Here is a 24,471-nt window from a genome sequence, read left to right on the forward strand (position 1 = left end):
AAATCATTAGAGTGTGAATTACGAATTAAGATACTTGATGTTATAGATACATAGGTCGACTTTAAGTGGCATATTTATATCCCACCACAATCTTTAAATAATTAGTAGTTTATGTGTATGTATTATTGTATTTATCCACCAGGGATTCAGCAAAAGTTTTTATAAAGGTTGAAAGAAAAACAAGTAATATGAATGTTTGATGACCCATATTATATAAGCCACAAAATATGTACAATTTTACAGAAGGATTTAAAGATAGTATTTTGTCCGGTACATTTGTACTGAGTTGCCTAAGTTTTACGTCCAAGGAAAATTGTTATTAATTGCAAGATTTTTTGGTAGTTGGAAGTATGTAGGAAATTCAATTTTTAAATCTTAAAATTGTGGTTTATGATAGTAAACGTTGTGAATATGAATTCAATAACATAGCAACGTGGCCCTTGCTCTTAATTTTTGATTCCGTACTCATTTTACATTAAATATTATTTTCAAATGATTTCTCTGATTTTTTTAAATTAACTTTCCATTTCCATATGATATGCATGACTTCTAAAATTTTCATTGTATTCTTATGTGATAATGTCAAAATAAAAATACAAATTATTTATGTTAATCTGTGATAATTGGGTATTATCATACATTTAAAAAAAGTGTTTGGAAATAAATTATTTTAAAAATATCACAAGATAATAGGTACTGTTCTTATTAAAATCTGTAAAGAAATAAGTCAGGTATTAAGAATTTAACTATGTATATATATTTGAAATTGGTGGAAATATGGACAAATTGTGACATCATTAAATGTGTTGTCATTATGGGTCTCACTGCAAGACTGTCCTGCCGGTTGGCTTGCGATATATGAATCCTGTAATGTACTTTTAATGTATTTCAAGTATTTGGTACAGGGGGCAGGGAACTCATGCAAATGGAATCTTTTATACATCGGTACCAACTTTCCAAAACCATATATGCCTAATTATTGCACGACACATACCTTATATTGATTACTTTTGTATTTTGCTACATTCATATTTGAAATCATTTTTAATGTGATCACTAATTTAACATTCGTAGACATAACGATACTTTACGTGTTTTAAATTAATAACCTATCAATTATAACATTCTGTGATATACATATCAACATATTTGAGATAATGAACATCAATAACAGTTACAGTGCTTTTATAGTTTCATTTCATACAAAGCACATCATAATTTTTAATGATCAAATTAAAGTCTCTGCAATCCAATAATTGTTAAGATTATTGGATTTTTAATCAAATAAAAATAGTCATGAATAGACTACAATACCAATTTATTAGTTTATTAATATACCAGACAATGCTGTACGTTCAGGCTTTCATATCAATACATAAGTTGGAGATCTATGAGAAAGTTCAGTTTTATGTACCTAAAATATAATTTGTGAATATTTTATTTTATACATGGTAAAAAAATATTCACATTTTATTATAAGGCCAAACTTCTAAAACATAATTAAATATCATTGGAAAAAAATACATACTATTCAATTTTAAAGGAGCGACATGTGTATCCTAATGGGAAGCATATGCAATACATCTCTACCATAAAGGTATGTCTACCTACGAAAGAGACAACAGCTCATTTGTTAGTTCTGTTAACTAGTTTTGTTAACTAGTTTTGCAAGGATGGGTTCCCTTTTATATACATATGTGACTAAAATTAATTTACACTATTTTGACTCGTGTGTCTCCTACAAAGTTTATGTCTTTTCGTATTACAACTTTTAAAAATTCTAGAACCATTGAGACACCTAAAATTAATAAAATAATTGGCTTACTCTTATTAGTCTCTTTGCAAATAGAATAAAAACACTTTCTCATTATCAAATCATGGCTATCAGGGACTTATTTAACTATATTGTCACTTAATTTGCTATTTGACCGGGCAAGTTTTTCATTACTGCACACGTCAGACTTGTGAGACTACTCTCGTTTTGGAAAAATTATCAAATTAATCAAATCAATAATACAGGGAGTGTGCGATCGATAATAAACGGGCCTTAACTTCTTAGTCCTAAGTTAATTTTTTTATGTTCTGATATCTTTGTTGATTTTAATATTTATTGCGAGTAATTTATTTCATTCAATAATACTGAGGGGTTGACAATTTGTAATATAAGTTGTGTATGATGTATGTGTGCGCAAATGATCTACATATTTGATTTCTTCAAATGTAAATATACTTTCTTAGCAACATAATATATTCTGTAATAATAAATCTTGTAAATACTGGAAGATGACAATGTACTGATTACTTTTCCTTTGTTTAAGAAATAAATATTTATGTTATAATTTTTATTTGATTTTTGAAAACCCTAATTGCGATACTAAAACATGACTATCCCAAGGATTTTTTTTACACATTTAGCTTAGTTTTGTGCAAAACTTGGCCAGCCGTTGATTATTTGATGATTATTTTTACGCACAAATGGTTTTTCAACTTTACAGCTACTAGGCTCCAATGTCCAAGCAAACATTGGGGGCGTGGTTTATTTTTTAAAAAACATTTGTGCAAGCAAAGTATGTCGATGTTTATTTAGCCAAATAAAATGCATGTACACATAGCTGTAGTGAGCATACACATTATTATGTATAACCTTCAGCATATTGAGAATACATGAGTTTTGCAAGCAGCAATACATATTTCATTCCACACGGAAAGCTAATGATGACACATCTTATATGTGGATGTTATCATAATGCTTACTTTTTTTTCCTATTGTAGTAATGATCCTATCCTATCCGTTATCATTGAACAAGCTAATAATTCCCAAACCATATCAACAACAAGCTTTTATGACTCAAGAAAATGAATCGCTTTTTATCATGATTGGAATAAACACTCCTATCTAAACCCTGCTTATGGCTTATCTGTAACATATCCGTGTCACCTGTAATGTGATAACACACGCATGTGTTTGGCATTTTCAAAACAAATTGGGGGAGAAGTAAGTAGCCAATTCAACGAGTAATTTATCTTCACCTTTTATAAAGTATGGGAAATTCACAAGCATATATCGGAGGACTAACAGAAGAAGCATTAGATGACTATGTTGAGTTGTCATTCTTATCAAAATCGGAAATATTATTGTAAGTATAGAATTTTATAAATATATATTTAATCTACATTATGATGCTTTCTTAAACTTCTTCTAACCCTTATCCGCACCTATGGTGAGAAGGCTACTGCATCGTATAGAAGCAGTGTTTTCTTAATCATTGAATACTTAATTGCTTCAGGTACAGCTGAATTTTATTGTTTTTATTTTTAGTCTTTTGAAGCGATTTTACTCTATTGGACCTGAACTCATGGATTATGATTTTAACTATAGATTTCACCGCAATGAAATAGTAGATAAGTTTCCTGTTTTAAAGGTAAGTTACATAGTACACTTTGTTTAACATAATTTAAGAAGTTCTCAGGCAGGTGCTGTGGCGTAGTTGGGTAGAAGACGCTCGACTGCGAAACTGGCGTCGTGGGTTTGATTCCTGATAAGTGCAAAATAAAATTCAAGAAAGATTTGTTTAAAAGAAAGAAAAGTCTGGGTGTTTGTGATGTATTTTTCACATTTACCTTCCCTTTCCTTACTATCCAATATGCAGACGAACCTCTGATAGAGACTTTGGGGGTTATTCCTTTAAAAATAAACAATATAGTTAAGTTACTCATAACATAATTTTTATAAATTGATATGAGTGAGGATAGCACATAATTGCTAAAACGGATCACGAGTCACTCTACAAAAATACTTTTTAACTTTTTCAGTATAATCCTTTTCAAGATCGAATATTTTACGTATTTTCATCCAGGAAAGATGAATGCTTTTCTTTTGAAGATATGTTGGATTTGTGTTCAGTTATGAGCAAAGACTGTCCTGATACCATCAAAGCTGCTTGGGCTTTTAAAATTTTTGGTAAGACTTGTTAAAATAACATTCTTGGGGCTCATTTTGACAACTAATAAATGTTTATAATTTACCACTTTTTTCTGCAGATCTTGATAATGATAATCAAATAAATGTTGATGATCTGTGTGAGACTATTGATCGACTGACTTGGGATCGTACTGACCCGACAAAATTGATTGCAAACTCTGAGAAGCGAAAAATTGCCAATATTGTAGGTATCTCCAACTTATTTATTCTTGACAAATTGTCAATAAACAAATGTTCACAAACGTGTATGTATTTTTATTATGTTCTTGCAGCTTTTGAATGAGATGGATCTTCAATTTGTTGGAAGCTTAGGCCCCGTGGAGTTCAATCATTTGGTATCCAAAATGCCAGAATTCAAGAATGCATTTTACTTCAAATTATAAATGCCCACACAAATGTAAACCAAAAATTTCATATTCCAAATTGAGATTAATTTTTAATTCTATTTGCTAATTATGTATTAAAATATTCATTTTACAACAGTTTGATTGAATTAAACCATAATTTATTGAACATTTTTATTTTCTTCTTTTGTTTTTATACTCCACAACTCCTTTTCCTTCAAACCCTTATCCGCATCTGATGGTGCATAGGGTACTGCATTATGTAAACGCAATATCATCGTTAACACATGAAGGAAAGGTGATCAGCCCTCTGCTTCAGGTACCAGTCCAGGTAATATTGAGTAAATAAAGTGAAAAAATCACTTATATTTGTTTGACCCCTTACCCCTGGGAATCGACCTCCAGAATGGTAGTCGAGATCCTCTTTACCCATTAAAAAAATATATTTTCACCCAATGTATTTTATATAGAGCCCCTATTGGAGGGCGGTCTTCAAATAATCAATAGGTAAATAATGAAATGTTTTTATAATTTGTAAAACAAGATAACCGAGAAAAACTTGGGATGATCAAGCATTTCAAATACTTGAAAGTGGTCAGGTCAGGAGTCGGAATAATCGGCATGTATGTATGAGACGATGTATGAATGTAAAGGAGGCGAAGATTGTGTGCTAAGACAGATTGGTGTGGCATTCTATTCTATGCGCCTCCCCCGTGGAGAGCGGCGTGAAGGTTACTTGGTTAGTTTTTTTTTTGGTGTTTGTTGTATAATGTGTATGCCATATGAGCCTTAGAGGTTTGTACACTTCACCTGAAGGATTGGAATAAAGAATACAATGTAGATAACAAACTTATAAAAGTAAATTTTATTTTTAAACATGCTCATATATATATTTTTTTTTTTTTCAATAATGACAGGTAAAATTTTAACAATTACATTTTGATGTACGTATTTAAGAAATACATAATTTTAAGAAAAGTTATCGCCGAAAATCAACTGCAGCATTTTTACTAAATCGAGCGTTGAAAGATGTATCTTTATTTTCTTTTTTTAATAAACTTGGTGGATTTTTATATTGTACATGATAAAACGGAAAATCCAAATAAGTGCTAAAAAATAAAAGTTATTATAAAATATAAAGTGAACATTTAACAAGTTCAATTATTGTTTGTCAATAACTTACCTTGTTAATTCTGGTGGAGACTGCCAAGAATATGGTTTTTTTCTGAAAAAATCCAAAGGATGTTCCGCTTTGGGATAACTTCTATAGTAATTTCTTTGTAGTTGACAAGCCTAGAATAATTCATTATAAATATTATTTTTAAACTTCCTATATATTTTGTTAACACATAAATAACCTACTTCATAAAATGCATAAACTTCTGATTGGCGTTTTTTATCAATAAAAAGCATATCAATACTCATTTTTGGGTAAATTAAAAAAAAATGACTGCTGACTTTTCATAATGGTAAAATAATTTTCCAAAGTGCTTAATTCAAAATTATCACTTTTTTTACAAAGATACCTACCAACCCTGACTAGTAATTAAGTACTTGAATGTATATAGAAAAATAAATACTTAAAATAAACAGAAAATACACTAAATATAAAATGAGGAGTCTTTCATTGAAAATTCCCAAATATGCTTTGACCGACAACAGCAATAATCAAAACAACAGGTTTTGCTATAAGATTTTAAAATTACCGATTTATTATTCCTATTTATAATAAATAAATATATGGTTTCGAAAAAAGGTAAGGAGATAAAAAAATATAATTATTTTTGTAAAAAACAAAAAAAAATCCAAAATATATCCTTTAAAAAAATTGTGCGTGTATTGACGTCCGGCCCGCAGTACAGCCGGATGCTTGCTAAATTTTAATATTGCGAGTGTGCTGTAATAATTCAGAATTGAGTTTTGATGTATAAAAATGTAATCTCTTTACTTCTCGCAACCGTCTCTATGATATATTGAAATTAAATTAATCCGTTTTTATTTTTATAAATCATAAAATCATTTGAGCTAATCGGAAACGAATACTCGTCGATATTTTCGTTATTTCGTCAGCTGTTCTTATTATTTGTTAGGAACCTTTTGAATTAGGTACCTTCAACTTTTTATTTATACTTTTTTAGGTACTTACCTATATATATTTTTATTGTTTATGAAACATAGAATTTATTTTATCGTTCAAAATTTGCTGAAATTTTTATTGTCTATGGGCGTGGCGGTCGCCGGATTTTTGTCGTATTGCCGGTATTATTTTATCGCGATAATCTTTTATAATCCGTAAGTGAAAATATACTTTTCAATTCGGGAATGTTAAAATAGTTTATCAAATTATTCGTCCAGCATATATAAATGTTTTTTGTACACTTTGCATTGTTTTTTCAGTGATCCTCGGCGTCTCTGATGTTGACATTTACATGTTACTTTTAAAAATACAGTTACCCATTTAATTTAATACATTACATATTTAATTTACACACCCATAACCTTAAACACTATTTAATTTTATAATTTCTATTCTTTAAAATATTTTTTCGTATTATTTATGTTTTGTCAGAAAATTTATAGCTAAAAAAAACGAATTTTTTGTCAGGATGTTTTCGAAATCTCAAAGATTTTTTGTGTATTTTCAAGTTCTGGTTATCTGGCAAATGATCATTAAATCTGGACAATGGCCGATTCCGACGTTTTACTAGCTGGGGACATGGAAGAAGAGACAAATGGCAATGTAAATATGACTGATGTCAGCTATAGTGAGGTAGACTTTATTTTGTTTTATCATTTTTTTTCTGTTTATTTCCTTATTTTATTTTGAACAGTACACACAATATTATTTTTGTTAATTCCTCTCACATGCTTTTCAAATACAAAATTGTAAATACACATACATTTTAAGAGTAATCTGTGCCTTATTTTAATCTTCGATTGAACACGTACATCAAGATGATTACACACATACACAAGTCGTATCATTATCTTATTTAACTTGAATTATGTGTTAAATATTTATTTATTATATTTTCTCATCAATTAAAACTAAAACTTCGACACAGGTTATACAAAATAGTGAAGCGAATGCTTTCTAAGAAAACTTTAACAATGTCGATATAAACAATTTGTCAACAGTGAGTGCTATTACAACAGTGTATCCGGTCTTGCTAAGATATGGAGAACAGCAATGCAACTCAAAATAAGGTTGAGAAATCCCTCCAAACTTATACATTTTATAATTAGGTATTTTCGCTCAGGAGGAATATCAGATTTAACATGCTCTTGTTTAAAATAAGAATTTTAACATTATTTCTGTATTTATATATTTTTTATAATCAACTATTTCCTTCTGCATTTTAATTTGAAAAATTAGCTTATCGAATAACAGCATTTTTATTTTGTGATATTGCAACATAAGTGCATGTTTAAAAAAAGAAATATTTTTTTACCACTTTATTTCAATATACTTCGAGTAGGGTTCTGATTTCTGTATATTTGCAAGCTTCGTGGTAGAAAATAGTGTAGTTTGCATAGAGTCTAAGGTAGGTAAATAGATTTAAAGCTATACGGGCTCATAATGACCTCAAACCTGATGTCATGATTTGTCTGTTTTCTCTCCACTCAACATATAGATGATAGTTTAATCCTCCCTTAGCTCTCAACAGATTTTAATAACAGTAGTACAGATAAGCTTGATATTATTTATTAAACACTTTACTTTTTCACCAAATATTCTTTTAACACTAGCATTGAATTTTGCGATATTTAAATTTATTTAAGTCGTGGTTTCTCAGGAATACAACCAGTTTGAAAGTAATGACTTAAATAAACCAACGATTTAGTAACTACATGTTTAAGTTATTTTTCTTATCTACATCATTGTGATAAATCCACGATTTGCTGATTCATTACTGGCACTTTAAAAATCAAGTTTACTCGCATGATGTAGAGGCATTTTTAGTGAATATTTTGATGTTTAAGCACACATTTTAATTATAATGATGGTTAGTAACGGCCTATTTTGTTATTAGGTAAAAAATATTTTCAATAATTATTACGTAAATCAGTAATATATTTATTTAAAGCATTTAATTATTACCCTTATCATGTGAAATTTTTAACTTATTCTCCTGGAAAAAAGTCCTTTTCTGCACTGAGGCTTAGCTCTATTTTGTATATCAAATTAGCAATGTTATGTACAAAATGTGTTTTTTCTTTCAATCAATGCTTAATGACTAAATATCTCTTTTTATAAATTAATATCTCTTTGACAGTCCCGACAATGTGTGACAAGTTATAACTAGTCACATTTTAACAAGTAATTTGAGTTATCTTTTGGCAGTTAAAAAACAATATTCAAAGTCATTTTTTGGTCATGTGTGAAATGTCTATTTCTGTTGACCTCTCCCCTAGTATGAGCATAAATAGTATGGTACGAAAGAAATATATCTTATTAATCTGCGGGCAAGTTAATTGTATTACCTAATGCAGACATCGAGCCTTGAGGATCATTCAGACACAGGACCGTATTCAGATTGCTGCTCAGTTTCTATCAATGATTGGTTAGTCGTGTTGATGATCACACAAATCCCATAGTTTGATTAACCACCTCATGGCAAACGGAGACATCCAAAATGCACTCTGCGGAATGGCTACAAATTGGGCCCAACTTAAAACCTAAAATGTTTCAATTCAACAAATACAGTTTTAACCAAGTTTTAGCAGTACGTCAATAAACTAATTCAGAACCGATCACTTATTAATTAATGTAGTTTTATATCTATTGCTTCGCAATGCTTTATTCCTGTCACCTATTTTAGAAGCATCAACATATTTGCACACGAGGTATCTTAAGAACTCACTGAGAATAGTGAGTGTCAAATATCTCACTTATTACATGCTGGTGTTTAAATTTTTACTTTTTTTAATAAAACATTCATTAATTAATAAATTTTAAATTACCTAAATATGTCAACTATATACATTCTCTTTTTTTTTTTTTACTAATCAGCTATCGTTAGTGCCAATGTATTTTTTCTATGGCCCGAAACAATTTATCTACCATAGTCCAGGGTAGCTAAGTTCTAATCTAAAATGAACAACAATTTGGAATATAGTCTTGTGTCTGAAAGGAATCCGACAAACTAATAGAATAGCGAGGAGATGTTGATTGGTCGCTTCGTGTGTCAGGGGCTGGAAAAGGGCATCGGAGGCGTGGAGGGGGCAGACGACCCTGAACTGGCCGCCATCAAGGCCCGCATGAGGGAGATGGAAGAAGAAGCGGAGAAGCTCAAGCAGCTTCAGACTGAGGTGGACAAGCAGCTCAGCCTGGCTAGTCCTGGCATCAGTGAGTAACTCTCACATTCAACCTAGCATGTTTTTATAGTCAAGGTCCCGCTATTATAGCTGCTGTATCAAGGTGGAGACTGACCGGAGCATTTCGTCTTAACATCGCTCGCGGCGAGCATCAGCGAGCATCCGAAACTATGGAGGGAGCGCTCGGCTCGGTGTACTGACTGCCTGAATGCTCGCATCGTAACGTGTTACGTTACGACGAAATTCTCCGGTCAGTATCCACCTTTATAGGAACACTTTTTCTCCAAAAAGATGAACAGATTGCGGTAGTTGATTGCCGTATGAAATGATTTCTGTATTTGGGAATATATTGACTCATCCATGGTTACCTATAGTAAGCCACAAAATTCAATTTACAGAATGATTAAAATAGATGTATTTTGTCTAGTATATTTGTACGGAACTGTCTGAATTTTGCATCTGGAGAAAAATGTAATTATTTACAAAACAGTTTTTGTTAGTTGAAACTAAAAATACAATAAAACACATGAGATTCATTAAAAAAAATAACTCAATATTGTCGATTTGTGGCTTACGATAGTATACCGTAGGAGCTGATATATAGAACTTATTAAGGAAATAAGATTTTCAGAAACCAAAAATAAATTTGTCACAAATATAATGCTCATTTTATGAGGCTTATTTTCATCTGCCTTTAAATCTCTCATTTCACCATTTAAAACGTTCTTTTCTGGTAAATTTAAAAAGAAAAACAAGTATTAAAAAAGACATAAGAGAAATAAAAAAAAGGAATGAAAGAGGTTGTTGCAAGATCAGTTGACACTCGATAGGATGTAGCCATTCGTACTAGTCTTGATGAAATATGTAAATATGATTTCCTCGTTTATCTTGACACATAAAGCAACTAAATAATCTATTTTATTTTTGCAGCAAGTCCCCTAAATATGTCCCTGGAAGAGAAAGGCGAGGTAGACAACCGCTCGGTGTATGTCGGCAATGTGGACTACGGAGCCACTGCTGAAGAGTTGGAGGAACATTTCCACGGCTGTGGATCCATCAACAGGTCTTGTCATATTCAAATTTTACAATTTATCTGCTGAAGATCTTTGAATTAACTCTTTACCGGTCCAATGTTTTCATCACCAGTATTGTTAAATTAAAAAGCAAGTTTTGTTCACTCATATCTATTACAAAAGAATGTTAATCAGAGGACAAATTATTTTTTCCTTCTGGAATGTGTAACTGTCTACTTGATTTTTTTTTTGGGACTGGAAGGGTCAGAAATAACAAGAGGGTCTTTTTAGATATTTATTTTATTAGCAAATTAATATGAAAAATCTCAAGATAATCTGTGCTACTATTCTAATCAAAATTAGGGATCAAAATGGAATTAGAGAGATATAAAGAATTAAAATGTCATTTCCAGTGACGCAAATATCATATTATCATGAAATTTTAATGGAATTGAATCTGGTGTGTGAGTTAGATAAGGCGGCAAGTCAAAGCTCAAACCATTTATTTTGGCTATTTCAGCAGATGCCTTGAATTAGTCTAGGATGTTTTTTTTTATCTCAAAATTTATTATAAGGCATGATAGTGTCTTATATTGTATTTTTGTTTTGAATTTTGAAAGCATTAACTTTGTGGATCATATTGACATATTATTTCGAGAAATAAAAATACTTTGTGTTTTGATCCACTCACATTTTTATTAACCAACTAGTTTCGGCAACAACCTGTTGCCCTCTTCAGGGTTTAAATTAAACCCTGAAGTCATAAATTAAACCCTGAAGAGAACTAGTTTCGGCAACAGGTTGTTGCCGAAACTAGTTGGTTAATAAAAATGTGAGTGGATCAAAACACAAAGTATTTTTATTTCTCGAAATAATATATCTTGTATTGTAATTTATAAATATCTTGATTATGAAATTAAAATATACTAAATATAATTAATTAATCCGCAGGGTCACTATACTTTGTAATAAATTTGATGGCCACCCTAAGGGATTTGCATATATAGAGTTTGGTGACAAGGACGGAGTACAGACCGCCATGGCTATGGATGAATCACTCTTCAGAGGCAGGCAGATCAAGGTTTGCGCATATTCCTTTCTTTTATTTTATAATCAGCATGTTACTGGGGAAAAGAAAATAAACAAATGTATTTAGATACATTATCCGTAAGTTAAAAGTTTTTAAATTAATTCACTATTTATACTCATGTTCTTGTTGTTTTAATTTGTGTTTATCCAGGCAATACAGTTGCCTCAGTGTAATTTAATTCCTATTCTATATCAACCACATAAAATTACTTATGAAAAAATTCTACTATATAATTTATCCAATAAATTCACCGCTCACTGTGTCACTATTAGGAAAATGATCTTTTAGACGCCACATCCACTTGATATTTTTATATTATATACCGATATTTTTAACTCCTTGATTATTTTACGTTTGCCTTTTACCCTAAAATATCTACTTGAACCATTAGTGCGTATCTCGTACGAGGTTATGTATCTTGAACTAATGTGTACAAGGATTTACTCGACGAATGCAACAGCTACTGTTCCTCCACATAGCAGTAATGTTTCTACCCCTCAGCTGGTTCATCTGTGTCATCTGCAAACCATTAATTATAATTGACTCCTAAAACCAAGGAACCAGAGAACAAGACTAATTACCAAGACATTACCTTCATACAATTAATTTTGGAGGCGTATATCTCGACATTTTTTTTATTTCTCTAGTACCGCCCAAAATTATATGAATTATGTGCTCAGAATAATTGAAACTAAATTTATTCTTTATTTATTTATTTTTTATTTTATGATAATTTATACAACATACGTACATATACAACATATGTGATGTGTAGGTACACCATACTATAATATGTATGTAAAACCTAGAAATTTAATTTGTCTCATACTATTGTATTGATTCACTATTTTAACTTTATATTCCGCTAATTTATTGTGTTCATTATTATTACCCCAACTATGTTTAATCAAATAAGGTATCCTAAGTATATAATTTATACTGTATATTTAAACTATGTAATATATTTTGTACAAATTGGCTACTACCGTTAATAAAAAATTAAAAAATAAATCATTTGGTCATCAATGCGCAGAATAAAAAACATAGCGTGAACCCACCATAAGCAGGACACTGCTGCGGATTCTCAGTCGGGTGTTTTAGTTAATTGGAATTGTTTGACAGGTCATGCCGAAACGAACAAACCGGCCGGGACTGAGCACCACCAACCGCTTCCCTCGGGGGGCACGGGCCCGGGGCCGCGGTGCCCCCACGCGGGGGGCCTACATGGGCATGATGGGCTTCAGGCCCACACGCCGACCCAGGTAACTATAGCCCCATATTAACAACTCTATGACTCACTTCAAGCAATGACCTTAAAAAAATCTTCACTATTTATTACTGTAAAGGTTCATTAATTCAAAAATAAAGGGACCAAAGTTTGAAAATATCCTGAATTAACACATTTCGGACCGGTGTTTTTTACGCCTATGGACCGCTAGCGGCGGATTTTGATCCTTTTTTTTTTTTTTAAAGAAAACAGAAATATTTGTGTTACTATTTACAAAAATACTTAAGCGGCTCATTATTAGAAATAGGTATCAAATTGTGGTAGAGTGAGTTCGAAGCGAGAAACTCTGACTCAAGAGTCCGCGACACTAACCACTGGACCACAACCTGACACAAAATTTTACTATAATAAAGGCCATTAATTAAAAAATATAGGAACTATTTTTTTTAATATCTTGAATTAGCACACTCTTAACACATTTCGGGTGGGTGTTTTTTATGCCTATGGACTGGTGGCGACGGGATTTGATAATTGTGTACATATAGTTAAGATCTTAACAAAGAGATTGGTATATATTATTTGTATAAATCCATTGGATAATTCCTTCTCTTCTGCTTTTGAAATGAGGCTTGCGCAGAACGTAAAAATACCCTTCCCGTCCTTGAGCATTAATAACGGGTAGAAATACCTTTCCCGTCCAAAGTGTGTTAAGAAAGTCATTTTTCATACATGTACGGTGATGATTCAAAAGTAAATATTTTTTTTATGGAATAACAAAAGCACTAAATGAAATTGGAGATTTTAATATATTTTTTTATTCACATTTATTTACTCTTCGTAATTTTATTTAAAATTTACCTAAAATATTTTTCAAATTGACAGTTTTTATTACTAGTTTTAAGCTTTTACTGAACGCAGAAAATGCTAATATTGGTAAATTAAAGTGTTAATTTAAAGCTTATTACTATATTAGCAGTCCAGATGGATTATTAAATGAAACATTTACTTTTAAAATGACATAAACGCAGTGCAGGACCTACATAATACTGATTTTGTTTTTTTCTTTTCACTCCTGTAAAAGCTCCTTAATTATAAATGAATTATACCTTTTGATGAAAAAAAATATTAATTTTCTAAATGTAAATTGATGTGCTGCAATGATTCAAAGGAAATTCCTATTTTTTTTTGGCATATTAATAAAAGCCGTAAATGAAATTGGTAATTTGAAAAGATTCAATATGTTTATGTTTTTATTTTATTCTCATTTCACATAATTTTATTTTAAATTTCATACAAAACATCTTTTTTGACTTCGAATTATCAAAAGCTTTGGATGAATAAAATCATTGTATGTGCCTTTATTTATTTGCCGGTCGTTTAAAATTAATGATCTTTTACTGTATTAACATAGCAGAAACCATGAACTAAGTCTACATATGTAGCATTAAAATATTAAATCATTTTCTGTATCAATACATATCAATTACGATTTCATAAGTGCTTTATCATGTCGCTCACTCCTTTCAAGAACGTCATAAATCAAAATACTTGATTTCTCAGGAGAACGATTTTAAAGTATAAAAATATAACACAATGTATTAAAAATAAATGTCAAGCCACTTATTGAACTTTTTACTGTGCAACAGATCATTTTAGGTAAAACCTGAAGGTTTTTTCTACATTTGAAAAATATTTAATTTATTTATAAAAATAATTAAACAATACATTTTCTTCAAAAGGCAAAAATAACATTTTCTGCCCTGTAGCGGGTAAATATTAAGTTAAAAATATGCCTCTTTTGCTGGGATATAGTACATTTTCTGGGCATTCTGAAAACATGCACAACTGAAAATTGACAATTTTTGATTTATGACGTTCTTGAAAGGAGTGAGCGATGTGTCTGTACTAGTAAGTAATGTTTATGTATCTTTGAATCTCTTTGATTCATGATTTTTTCAATCATTAATTCTCTGCAATATATCCTGCACACCTCTACTATTCGACTATAAAAATTAAAGTGTAATGTTATTACATTTGGTCGAATTTCGAAAGTCGGGAAAACATAGCCAAATAGTTATGTCATAGAGACAATTTTAGTATTTAATGGAGTTAAATGCATAAGGAAAACATAATATATTTTACTGCACTGCACGCTTGCATAATTTCTGTTTTTTGTAAAAAAAAATCTTCTAAATTATTCTTAGTAAACTATACACTGGCGATCAAAAAGTGTATGTTTTTTTACCATTACACATTTGGGATTTGGTATTTGCATGTAAACAATGTTTACTGGATATTGCTGTCTTATTGAATACTGAATATTTTATTGCATGGTATCAGGGGAAATCTTAAATCGGTACTACAGAAAATGAATCTCAGAGAAAAGGTCCTTGAAATATAAATTGCTGTTCATTATATAATGAACAGTAATTTATATTTATTTATTTATATTCTTCATTACAATATCCTTAACGTTCTACGTTTAGTAAAAATATTTGCTATTGGGAGAACTATGTAGATTTTTTTTTAAATAATTCTATCATGTCATTGACTTTGAATTTCAACCTTATATTAATAATATATTTTACATGATATAACAAGATTTACATGGAGAAAAGCATTCAGCATTAAATCTTTGTGAAATTATCTTGAAATAGCTTTTTTGTGGATTACATGCAATATAATGTAAGATATTCACTGTTGATCTGTATGTTTACTTTACAAATGGTTTGAAGGGATATGAAGTTGTGGAATGAAAAAAATGTAAATTGATATTTTACAGCTGCTTTGAAAGAAAACATGAAGCACAATTGAAAACATATGGACAATTTTTAATGTTTTTTTGAGTTCAGTTAACATAAAGTTAATGAATTGTATTTGCATAAATTATTTGTGGAGTGATTTATTTCACTGATTTAATTTAATAAAATTATCAGTCCTTAAATTATATGTACTCCTTTGATATTTATTTTCTTTGGATGATACAACCCATCCATACTACTCAATAGAATTTGAAAATAATCTTGTTAATTTGTGTACTGAAAAATACATTAAAAAAATTGTGTTACTTTTTGATTGATAGTGCTATACATTTTTGTGATGTTTTCTCATGCAAAAAAGTTTTTATAGTGGTAGTTTGGTGCTGGGATCATAATAATAGACATTAATCTATGGAACGTTGTGAAGCATATTACAAAAGCTGACCAAAAAATGGTGTGATTAAAAAAAATACTGAATCATATCATTAAATTTTTATTTTAAACCAGAATGCATGCTTCTTATGTTTCTGGACAAATATCAATATTGTAATTAAACTTTATCTAGAAAGAAATTTATAAAACGTTTTGAAACATTTATTAAATTGGCTTGGTCAGTTTTCGTTGTGTGACTTGGAATATACTTGGAATATACTTGGAAATTGGAAATGAAATACAGCATGTTAATATATATTTATTTTTACTTGTATAATTATTGTGATCTATATGTCAACTATATTTATGTGTATGTATATGGAAAATGCAGAAAAAGTAAATTCAATATCTCAATATTTGCTGAAATATGTGTGTAGTTTATTCAAGGTGGGAAATCATCTCTGTTGTAATACTGTGGTCTAGTATTTTTAGCTCTTATTCGTTTTGTGTTGTCACTTATTGGCATTGAGTGTTGTTGTTTCTATGCAAGAATGTATTTACTTACAAAAATACTGGTTTTAAGTTAGCAACAGCTCTAAATGTATATCTGTGTATGTATGAAGAAACAAAACACAGGGAGAAAGAAAAATCACGATTTACCCTTTGTTTTTCATTATCTTCGATGAATATGTTAAAATGCATACTTTTTATAGGTCAGAGATTCTTTTTTCAAGTATTACGATATTAAAAACACTTTGGTCAATATTACAGGGATAATCTTCAGGGTACTGAAATTGTGTACCTTAGTGCTCTGATGGTAGCTAAAATATTGAGAGGAGAAAATAATTTTAAAATCAACCCTAAAATAGATGTTCTGTTATTAACTATGACTGAAAAATCTACATTAATGTTTATTATATAACTGGGCAAAATGAAGTTTAATTTTAACGAGACTATGATAGAAAAAAAACTTACTTGTTTCCACTGCCCTAATAAAATATTTCAGCCTCCTAGTAGAAGATATTGATCAAAAGTGTTGTCATTTCCAACTAATTTCTATGCTCTTATAAATGGTCACATTATGTTTTTTGTCCACAGTTACGAAGACACGCGGATGTATTTTTGAAAATTAAATTTTGCCCAAAAGTTTGAGTTTTTTATAACCCAGCGTTAAATTTCAAAGGATATTTAGTTGTTTTATCAACTCGTTTTTGAGTAGCCACAAGTTCCCGACCCACGCCTTGAATCCAGTGTTTTCACACTAGAATCCTCTAAGTCTACTCAGATCCACTTAAGTTGTGTGTTGGATGTATAATATTGTTTATTTATATTTAGAATATTTATTTTACATAACAAATTGTATTATTTTTCAATTAAAATGTTTATCTCGAGTCATAGAATCAGTCAAGATAAACTTGCGAGTTATGCCACATCACATTAATTCTACCGGCCTGATCTTTTTTGGCCGAGGCATAATATATTTAGTCATTCTTACTAAGTTAAGTCTTAACATGTTGTAATTAAAAATTATTTCAAGATTAAATTGGATGCATTTTCCGATGGTGCTAAGCTTATAGAGATTGTTGAATATGTGCAATTTGTTTCCCACGCCTCTTTACTGCCAACAGTATGCTAAGAGACACGTCATGAATTTAGACAATTATCTTTTTAGAATTGGCACCTGTTTCATGAGAAATAATTTAGCAAAGTGCCTTACTTAGAGTGCACTATGTTCTATATTGCAGCAACAAGTCTCCGATAGCAATAGATATTTTATTATATAAATGTGGCAATTCCCTCGAGCATTGTGTGATGTTGATTCCTAAATGAACAGTTGTGTCTGCATGTTGAAATACAAATCTATTTTAATAGCATGTTTTTCTTAGATTTTGTAAAAGTAAATATGATTTTATGCAAATTATACATAGTTAATTGATTTTCACTGTAAAAATTTATTAGCTAGATGCCATAATAGCTTCTTTATATTGATCAGTATAAATGTCAACCTGTTTCTAATTTCTCTAAAATTTACTATGTATTTACATATTACGCAATGTATGTATGTATGTTTGCGCTACATATGTATGATTTATTATATTAGTATGTATGTCCAAATGCTACACTTTACTAATAAATATAAGAAGGAATGTCTCCATACATAATAATTAATAGACTGAACACTGTTTATATTGTTATTCGTTGGTCTTTTCAATAATTTATTATTTTGTTATTTTAATTAAATATGTTGGTTGTACGATGTTTGAAAAATAAAGTTGCGGTTTGAAAGTAAGCTATGATTTGTTCTTTCACTTCGCTTTGATCCTTCTCTCTTATTTTATATGTACAGTGTAGCTGTATAATGGATTGAATTATATTCCTATACATATATATTACAAAAAAAATACATCCTCAAAAAAATATTTATTAAAAAAAAACAATGTAAGGAAGGCTAAATGTAGAAATGTTTGATTTTTTTGTTTGTTATAAAACGCCTATAAATAATCACAATTTGGAGAAAAAAGAAACAATTTTAAAAAAGATATAAAAAAACCTTTTAATGCATGTATTTATAAAAGAGGATTACACGGAATTATGTATATGTTGAAGCAATTTTACTGGACGACATCAAATAGTATTCGATTTATTAATGAAGGTAAGAAGTTACTGCATTTGGTTCCTATAACCAATTCCTACACACATTCATTTATTGAGAGAAATATCCCGAGGTCTGGAGCCAATCGATGGAAAACGAAAAAAAGAATTTACTTGTGACTTTGAAAATAGGATGAGAATTTTGGTTCTGGAGATATCTAGGAGTATTCGGCGGATGACGATGAAATCTAAATTTGATGAGCACATTGAATGTTATCGGAATTCAATAAATGTGATTTGTTTTTACACCTATAAATCACAATGGAGTAAAGTCGGTATTGTCAGGTAGCCTTGAAACCACATGTCTGCAATGTGTGTCAATAATTTACTCAGTTCCTCGCCCGACTGCTTGTTTGACTTACGACCATTTTGAAAAAATATAAAGGTTTTTTTAAAACATATTCATTACTATAAAAGTATTTTTAACAATCAAAAATATTTATAATCCTAATAAATATTATTAACCCTTTATAAAGTTTATAATAGTGAAAATGTTTCATAAGAAAACTTTTTGATTTTTTTCCAAATGGTCTCTAAGCCTAACAAAAACCAGGCAACATGCTGTCTGTATAGCTGCTTTGGTTTCTCAAAGTGGTAGATCGTTTCACTGTAATCTTAGTATGGTAGATTAGTGTTTACTTGAGTGTTGCCGTAGCAAATATAATGACATCTGTGTACCACGCCAGGATATTAAGATAACAGTTACAAAATAAGTAAGTTAGCTGTTATATAGGACATATATATTTTTTTAAACATTGAAAAATTGTTAGTTTCCGCAAATAAAAGTTCTCCCTGTTAATTATTACTGGTATTGAGTTACTGGAATACTGATGATGCACAGTGGCTGCCAATGTGGTAACATTACACATTACAAACACCGTGTGGAATAGTATTATTCTAAAATCGTGTTTTAGTAAATTTGCTTATGAGAAACCATTGTGAAAAATCTTGTAGTAATACATAAAGCTAACCTTCAGTATTATTCTCAATATGGTTAAAATTTTCAAATGAAGCTTTCTGTAGCTGTTGTTAAAGATAATTGTGAGATGAACAGTAATAAGTTTTTCAGTTTATCGTCGTTAATCATTTTTATTATAGGCTCTGAGGATACAGTAGAACCTCGATTATCCTAACTAATTGAGAATGTAGGTAGCCCGGATAAGAAAAAAATCCGATCTAAAAAAAAAACATAATAGACAAAGAAAGACACACATTCAGAATTAATAATTTTTGTTAGTCTAGATTTACAAATACCTTCAATATTACATTCTTTTCTATTTAAAAAATCCATTAATAATTACTACTTCAAGCCAACAGTTAAGTTCTTTTTGAAGCTGCGAAAACGCAATGTTGCCCGTAATGTCTCACGTTTTCCAGGGTGTTATTGAAAATAATACATAAAGCAACAACCTAAATGTTGTGCGTTACTTCGTAACACCAGTATACGTAATTCGCTTCGTGCAAATCAGCAAATTTTTATTTTATTTAGTTTTTATCGATCCGGAATAATCGAGGTTCTTCGACATTTTAAAATATAATATTAAAAAACTTAATAAAATGTAACAAAAATAAAACTTTTATAAAGTTTAAAAAAACCAAATAATTATGTCGGTTTTGTTGTATTAATATAGATTCAGATTTGATTATTACACCTTTTAATTGTAAGCATTGTATTTTGTCCCATTTAATGTGTTTTTCTTACTGTCCTTTGCCAACCCCTCTCCTACCTTTCAGCCTCTCAAAAAGAGGATATATATTTGATACACTATACGAGTACTTCATTGTCGCATTAAATTAATATTGAGTTTTCCATCTACTGTCCCATTTAATTAATTTTATGTATTCCACTGTCCCGTTTAATTGATGTCTGGTATTCCATTGTCCTATTTGATATAAAATACAATTACTTCATTGTCGCATTTAATTAATATTGAGTATTCCATATATCGTCCCATTTAATCAATTTTGTATATTCGCTGTCCTGTTTAATTGATGTCAGGTATTCCATTGTCCGATTCAATTAACGTTGTATATTGATTGCCCCCTTTGATCAATGTGAGTATTCCATTTAATAAATATCTGGTATTCCACTGTCCTATTTAATTAATTTTGAGTGTTCCGCTTACTGTCCCGTTTAATTAATATTGGGTATTCTATTTTGGCAGGTCTTACAGGCGCGGAGCATACTATTCACCCTACTGACCTCGAGGGAGTACCACCATCAGGAGACACTTCTAGTAAGAGCTAGCGGTGCAATGTCCTGAAGTGCCCGTACGGTGCGCGTGAATTTCTCTTATCTTTACCACCTGTGTGAATCAGTGATGGGGTGAATGGGTATTACCGATACAGTAAATGTAATACAAAACATTCGAACATTATTTCACATTTAGGAGGTTGCATTGACTACTGCATTCAATAGTGCAGACACAATTATGATATACTTTTTAAAGAACATTATCGACAATTAGCTAGAGGAAACTGTTTTATAAATGTTGGTGTTGTGTATTTTTGTCATTGCAATGTGATATGTTTCAGTGTACATAAATGTATGGTGGCGTTTTCTCGTGTATTGCGTATAAACCATTCTTAACAATTCCATATTGTAAACAATGTAATATGGAATTTCCTAACAAAGATATGTACCCACCCCTTCTTTGTATACTATTGTATGCCACATAATGACATTTTACCCATATATTATATTTAATTTTATCTTTAGTTCCAACTATCAAAAAATGTAATTATTACATTTTTACTTAGAAGCAAAACTCCGGCAACTCAAATACAAATATATCAGATAAAGTATATTTAAATCCTTCTCCTGTAAATAATAAGGCTTACGATAGTACACCATGCATAGAAGGGGTTCATACAGAGGTGATAGATACAAAATTAGGAATGTTCCAGTATTAAATCACTGGAAAACCGGTTATAATTTCAACAACATTCAAAATGCATACAATATGTTTAGTCTGAACATACAAAGCATATTTTTATAAATTTGGTAGTTTTTATAATGACTGTGAATAGGTAATAACTATTTTTTCCTTATCTACAGTATACTTACACTTTTCATATATATATGTATATACATATATATATATATATATATATATATATATATATATATATATATATATATATATATATATATATATATATATATATATATATATATATATATTTATATATATATATATATATAAAATCAATCATGTACATTCTGTAAGTAGGTTCCCTACTTAAACTTGTAATTATTTTTTTCACTTATTGTAAAAATATTCAATAACAAAAACATGAATATTATTAAAAACATTGACAGATGTAGTTCACTTTTACCAATTTAAAGGTATATTTGTATTTAAAAATATATTGCTAAAATGTTGCAACCTTAATCACATACTGTAATCACAATTATGTAGACTTGTTTTCAGTATTTTTGTTCAAATTTTTTTACTACGGATGTACTCAAAAATGTTAAATATAATGTTAGTGTATGTAAAAAAATATGTTTTACATTCATTAACTACATAAATGGCCTTATTTTTATACTTATGAAATGACGTTGGGGAAAAATTTATATGTATGCTGAAGTAATTTTTTAGAATATTACACTCTTTTTTTTAATGTAATTCTTAAACTAAAGTATGTCACATTTTGACCCCGGAAAAGCTACAACTGACACATTTTATTCTATATCAAAACATCTAGTTTTTTTTACTTATCATGACTTGTTTCGCTTTAACTATTTAAATGGTCAATTATAGCTAAAATTTGGTTTCAATGATAAGCAAATATGATATTCGTTTCAATATACTCGTCTCTTTAAATTTATTTATGTATTTTTAGATAGAGGATATTTTTAAATTCATTCTTTGGTTTTTACCTTTTTTCAACCTTTATAGTGTAGTGTTGAGCATGTTTAGTTACAGTGCTGAAGGTCCTAAGTTCAATTCCCAAGGGAGGGTAAAATAAAAACATGTGATTTTTCAATCTAATATTTATTTAATATCACGCTGGACTGCTACCTGTATTGCAGGGCTGATCACCTTTACTTCGCGTATCTAACAATGAAGATAGCACTGTTTATAAACGATGCAGTGCCCTATGCACCATTGTTTACGGATAAGAGTTACAAAGAAAAAGGTTTACCCTGTATCATTTGACACATCCATATATTTTTCTGTCTGTATAAACCGTTATGTAATGTAGCAGTTTTATTTTTTTTAACTGAAATTTGTCACAGAAAGCATAGGATTACTTTTTTATTTATGTTAATTTATTGGAATTGTTGATAATTGAGCTAATGTGTGCTCTTATTTTCTTTACAAAAAAATCAAAACCTATTTTCTGTTTGTATCGCTCGAATTTGTTGTCAGTAAATATTATGATATCGGTAAACCACATTGTTACACAAATGTTTTGTAGAATTATTACTATTATCCATAGTTTTTAAGAAATAAATTGTATTTTGAAAACCGACTAGAAAGTATATTGTACGTGAAGCTCTTGGTGAATAACACAATAAAGGAAAATAATAAGGTCAAAAAAATGCGACAAAAGAAAGGGTCGTTAATGATTCCACCTGAGCTTTGGGCTTTGTCTCATTTTTGTATGCATAAATTGATTGTATAATATTTATTTTGTGTTCAACAGGTCATGTAAAACGTTAATGCATGGGTGTATTTTACAGGACTGATGTATAGTCCAACTTCTATGGTGTGACGCCACTAAGTCACTGTAACAAAGTTCACGTTCTTCATTTCTTGGAGTAAATTGAATACTAACAAAGGTTGGCTATTAATTCGGGAATTCCGTAATGAATTATGCATACCGAGATCTCGGGTAAAAATTCTTGTTGCTGTTTTTTTTTATCCTTTCAAAATTTAATTAAGGACACGTAATAAATGCATTTAAAATGTATTAATAATTTAATTTAAAAAAAGTAGTAAACATTCACATGTAAATTGACTCCCAAATACACCATTTTGTCTATTTTCTCGGTAATTTTCTCATTGAATTTTCTCCACTTTTAGACATAATCGGTTTTCGTAGCAAGTTAAATTTTTCCTTAATTGGAATATCTGAGTATTTATGTATGTACACGGTACTTCTTGAAATTTAGAATTTATTGACATTGAAAAGTTATAAAAATATTGTAACTTCCCAGTATATTTATTACTATGTACTACGTAATACATATTTATTTTTATCTTTAACTAATAACATAGCTTCTTTCCTTTACTCAGTAGTAATTCATCTTAAACCAATTCAATTTCACTAACCCTTAACCCCTACATATTTATTGTTCACTGAGCGTAATAACTTCACCCTTCCATAGAGAATAATTCGATATATATTTTTTTTTTAATATTTGAGGGATTTTTAGCGATGGAATGAGTTTATGGAATGATTTAAGATGGAATGAGTTTACATAGAACTTGAAGCATGTTTTTTTTAAACATTGGCTTTGATTTTTTTGTTAGCATATTGAATTCAAATTTATACTACTACAAATTTACTAAACTCAATTAGTATTTCCTTTTGATTTATGACAGTGGAATATTTTTGAAGGCATTTGTAAAGATATGTTGGTTTATGTATCTATATAATGATTGGACAATGTGTGATTGATGCAGTGTTTTTATTTTTTAGAACTTTTGATGAGGTTTGAATTTAATAATTTTTCATCATGTAGTATAATGCATGAAA

The 24,471-nt window shown here is 29.8% G+C and overlaps 3 protein-coding genes across 4 annotated transcripts; 2 read left to right on the top strand and 1 right to left on the bottom strand.

The window, feature by feature from the left end:
• Window positions 1–2,711: 2,711 nt before the first annotated feature.
• Window positions 2,712–4,503, top strand: LOC148311801 (calcium and integrin-binding protein 1-like). Its single transcript, XM_088278348.1, has 5 exons — window positions 2,712–3,137; window positions 3,320–3,422; window positions 3,814–3,961; window positions 4,042–4,166; window positions 4,255–4,503. Exons 1-5 carry the CDS (start codon window positions 3,043–3,045, stop codon window positions 4,363–4,365), a joined length of 582 nt encoding a protein of 193 aa, XP_088134474.1. The 5' UTR covers window positions 2,712–3,042; the 3' UTR covers window positions 4,366–4,503.
• A 661-nt stretch (window positions 4,504–5,164) lies between these two features.
• On the bottom strand, window positions 5,165–5,818 carry LOC148311802 (uncharacterized). Its single transcript, XM_088278380.1, has 3 exons — window positions 5,689–5,818; window positions 5,510–5,619; window positions 5,165–5,435 (listed from the first exon to the last, which is right to left on the bottom strand). The coding sequence occupies exons 1-3, from the start codon at window positions 5,749–5,751 to the stop codon at window positions 5,306–5,308; spliced, it is 303 nt and encodes a 100-aa protein (XP_088134506.1). The 5' UTR covers window positions 5,752–5,818; the 3' UTR covers window positions 5,165–5,305.
• A 722-nt stretch (window positions 5,819–6,540) lies between these two features.
• Window positions 6,541–21,823, top strand: Pabp2 (poly(A) binding protein nuclear 1). 2 transcript variants are annotated; one of them, XM_088278350.1, is made up of 7 exons: window positions 6,541–6,618; window positions 6,973–7,096; window positions 9,520–9,676; window positions 10,576–10,708; window positions 11,610–11,739; window positions 12,871–13,010; window positions 20,925–21,823. In XM_088278350.1, the coding sequence occupies exons 2-7, from the start codon at window positions 7,010–7,012 to the stop codon at window positions 20,959–20,961; spliced, it is 684 nt and encodes a 227-aa protein (XP_088134476.1). In that variant the 5' UTR covers window positions 6,541–6,618; window positions 6,973–7,009; the 3' UTR covers window positions 20,962–21,823. The 2 variants fall into 2 exon arrangements, with proteins under 2 accessions (XP_088134476.1, XP_088134477.1); XM_088278351.1 differs by lacking the exon at window positions 20,925–21,823 and adding an exon at window positions 17,206–18,397.
• The last annotated feature ends 2,648 nt before the right edge of the window (window positions 21,824–24,471 follow it).

The sequence above is a fragment of the Brachycentrus maculatus genome, unplaced genomic scaffold (genome assembly GCF_059751285.1).
Source record: "Brachycentrus maculatus isolate JH-2025_06_01 unplaced genomic scaffold, ASM5975128v1 h1tg000056l, whole genome shotgun sequence".
NCBI classification, from domain to species: domain Eukaryota; kingdom Metazoa; phylum Arthropoda; class Insecta; order Trichoptera; family Brachycentridae; genus Brachycentrus; species Brachycentrus maculatus.

What these genes read in the sequence shown, in the direction of transcription:
- LOC148311801 (XM_088278348.1), top strand. Translation starts at nt 3,043, where the DNA reads ATGGGAAATTCACAAGCATATATCGGAGGACTAACAGAAGAAGCATTA. An exon ending in TCAAAATCGGAAATATTATT is followed by an intron (nt 3,138 to 3,319) that starts GTAAGTATAGAA and finishes TTTTATTTTTAG; the next exon opens with TCTTTTGAAGCGATTTTACT. An exon ending in AGCGAAAAATTGCCAATATT is followed by an intron (nt 4,167 to 4,254) that starts GTAGGTATCTCC and finishes ATGTTCTTGCAG; the next exon opens with CTTTTGAATGAGATGGATCT.
- Pabp2 (XM_088278350.1), top strand. Translation starts at nt 7,010, where the DNA reads ATGGCCGATTCCGACGTTTTACTAGCTGGGGACATGGAAGAAGAGACA. An exon ending in TCAGAGGCAGGCAGATCAAG is followed by an intron (nt 11,740 to 12,870) that starts GTTTGCGCATAT and finishes ATTGTTTGACAG; the next exon opens with GTCATGCCGAAACGAACAAA. An exon ending in AGGCCCACACGCCGACCCAG is followed by an intron (nt 13,011 to 20,924) that starts GTAACTATAGCC and finishes CTATTTTGGCAG; the next exon opens with GTCTTACAGGCGCGGAGCAT.
- LOC148311802 (XM_088278380.1), bottom strand. Translation starts at nt 5,751, where the DNA reads ATGAGTATTGATATGCTTTTTATTGATAAAAAACGCCAATCAGAAGTT. An exon ending in AAGTTTATGCATTTTATGAA is followed by an intron (nt 5,620 to 5,688) that starts GTAGGTTATTTA and finishes GAATTATTCTAG; the next exon opens with GCTTGTCAACTACAAAGAAA. An exon ending in TCTCCACCAGAATTAACAAG is followed by an intron (nt 5,436 to 5,509) that starts GTAAGTTATTGA and finishes TTTATTTTTTAG; the next exon opens with CACTTATTTGGATTTTCCGT.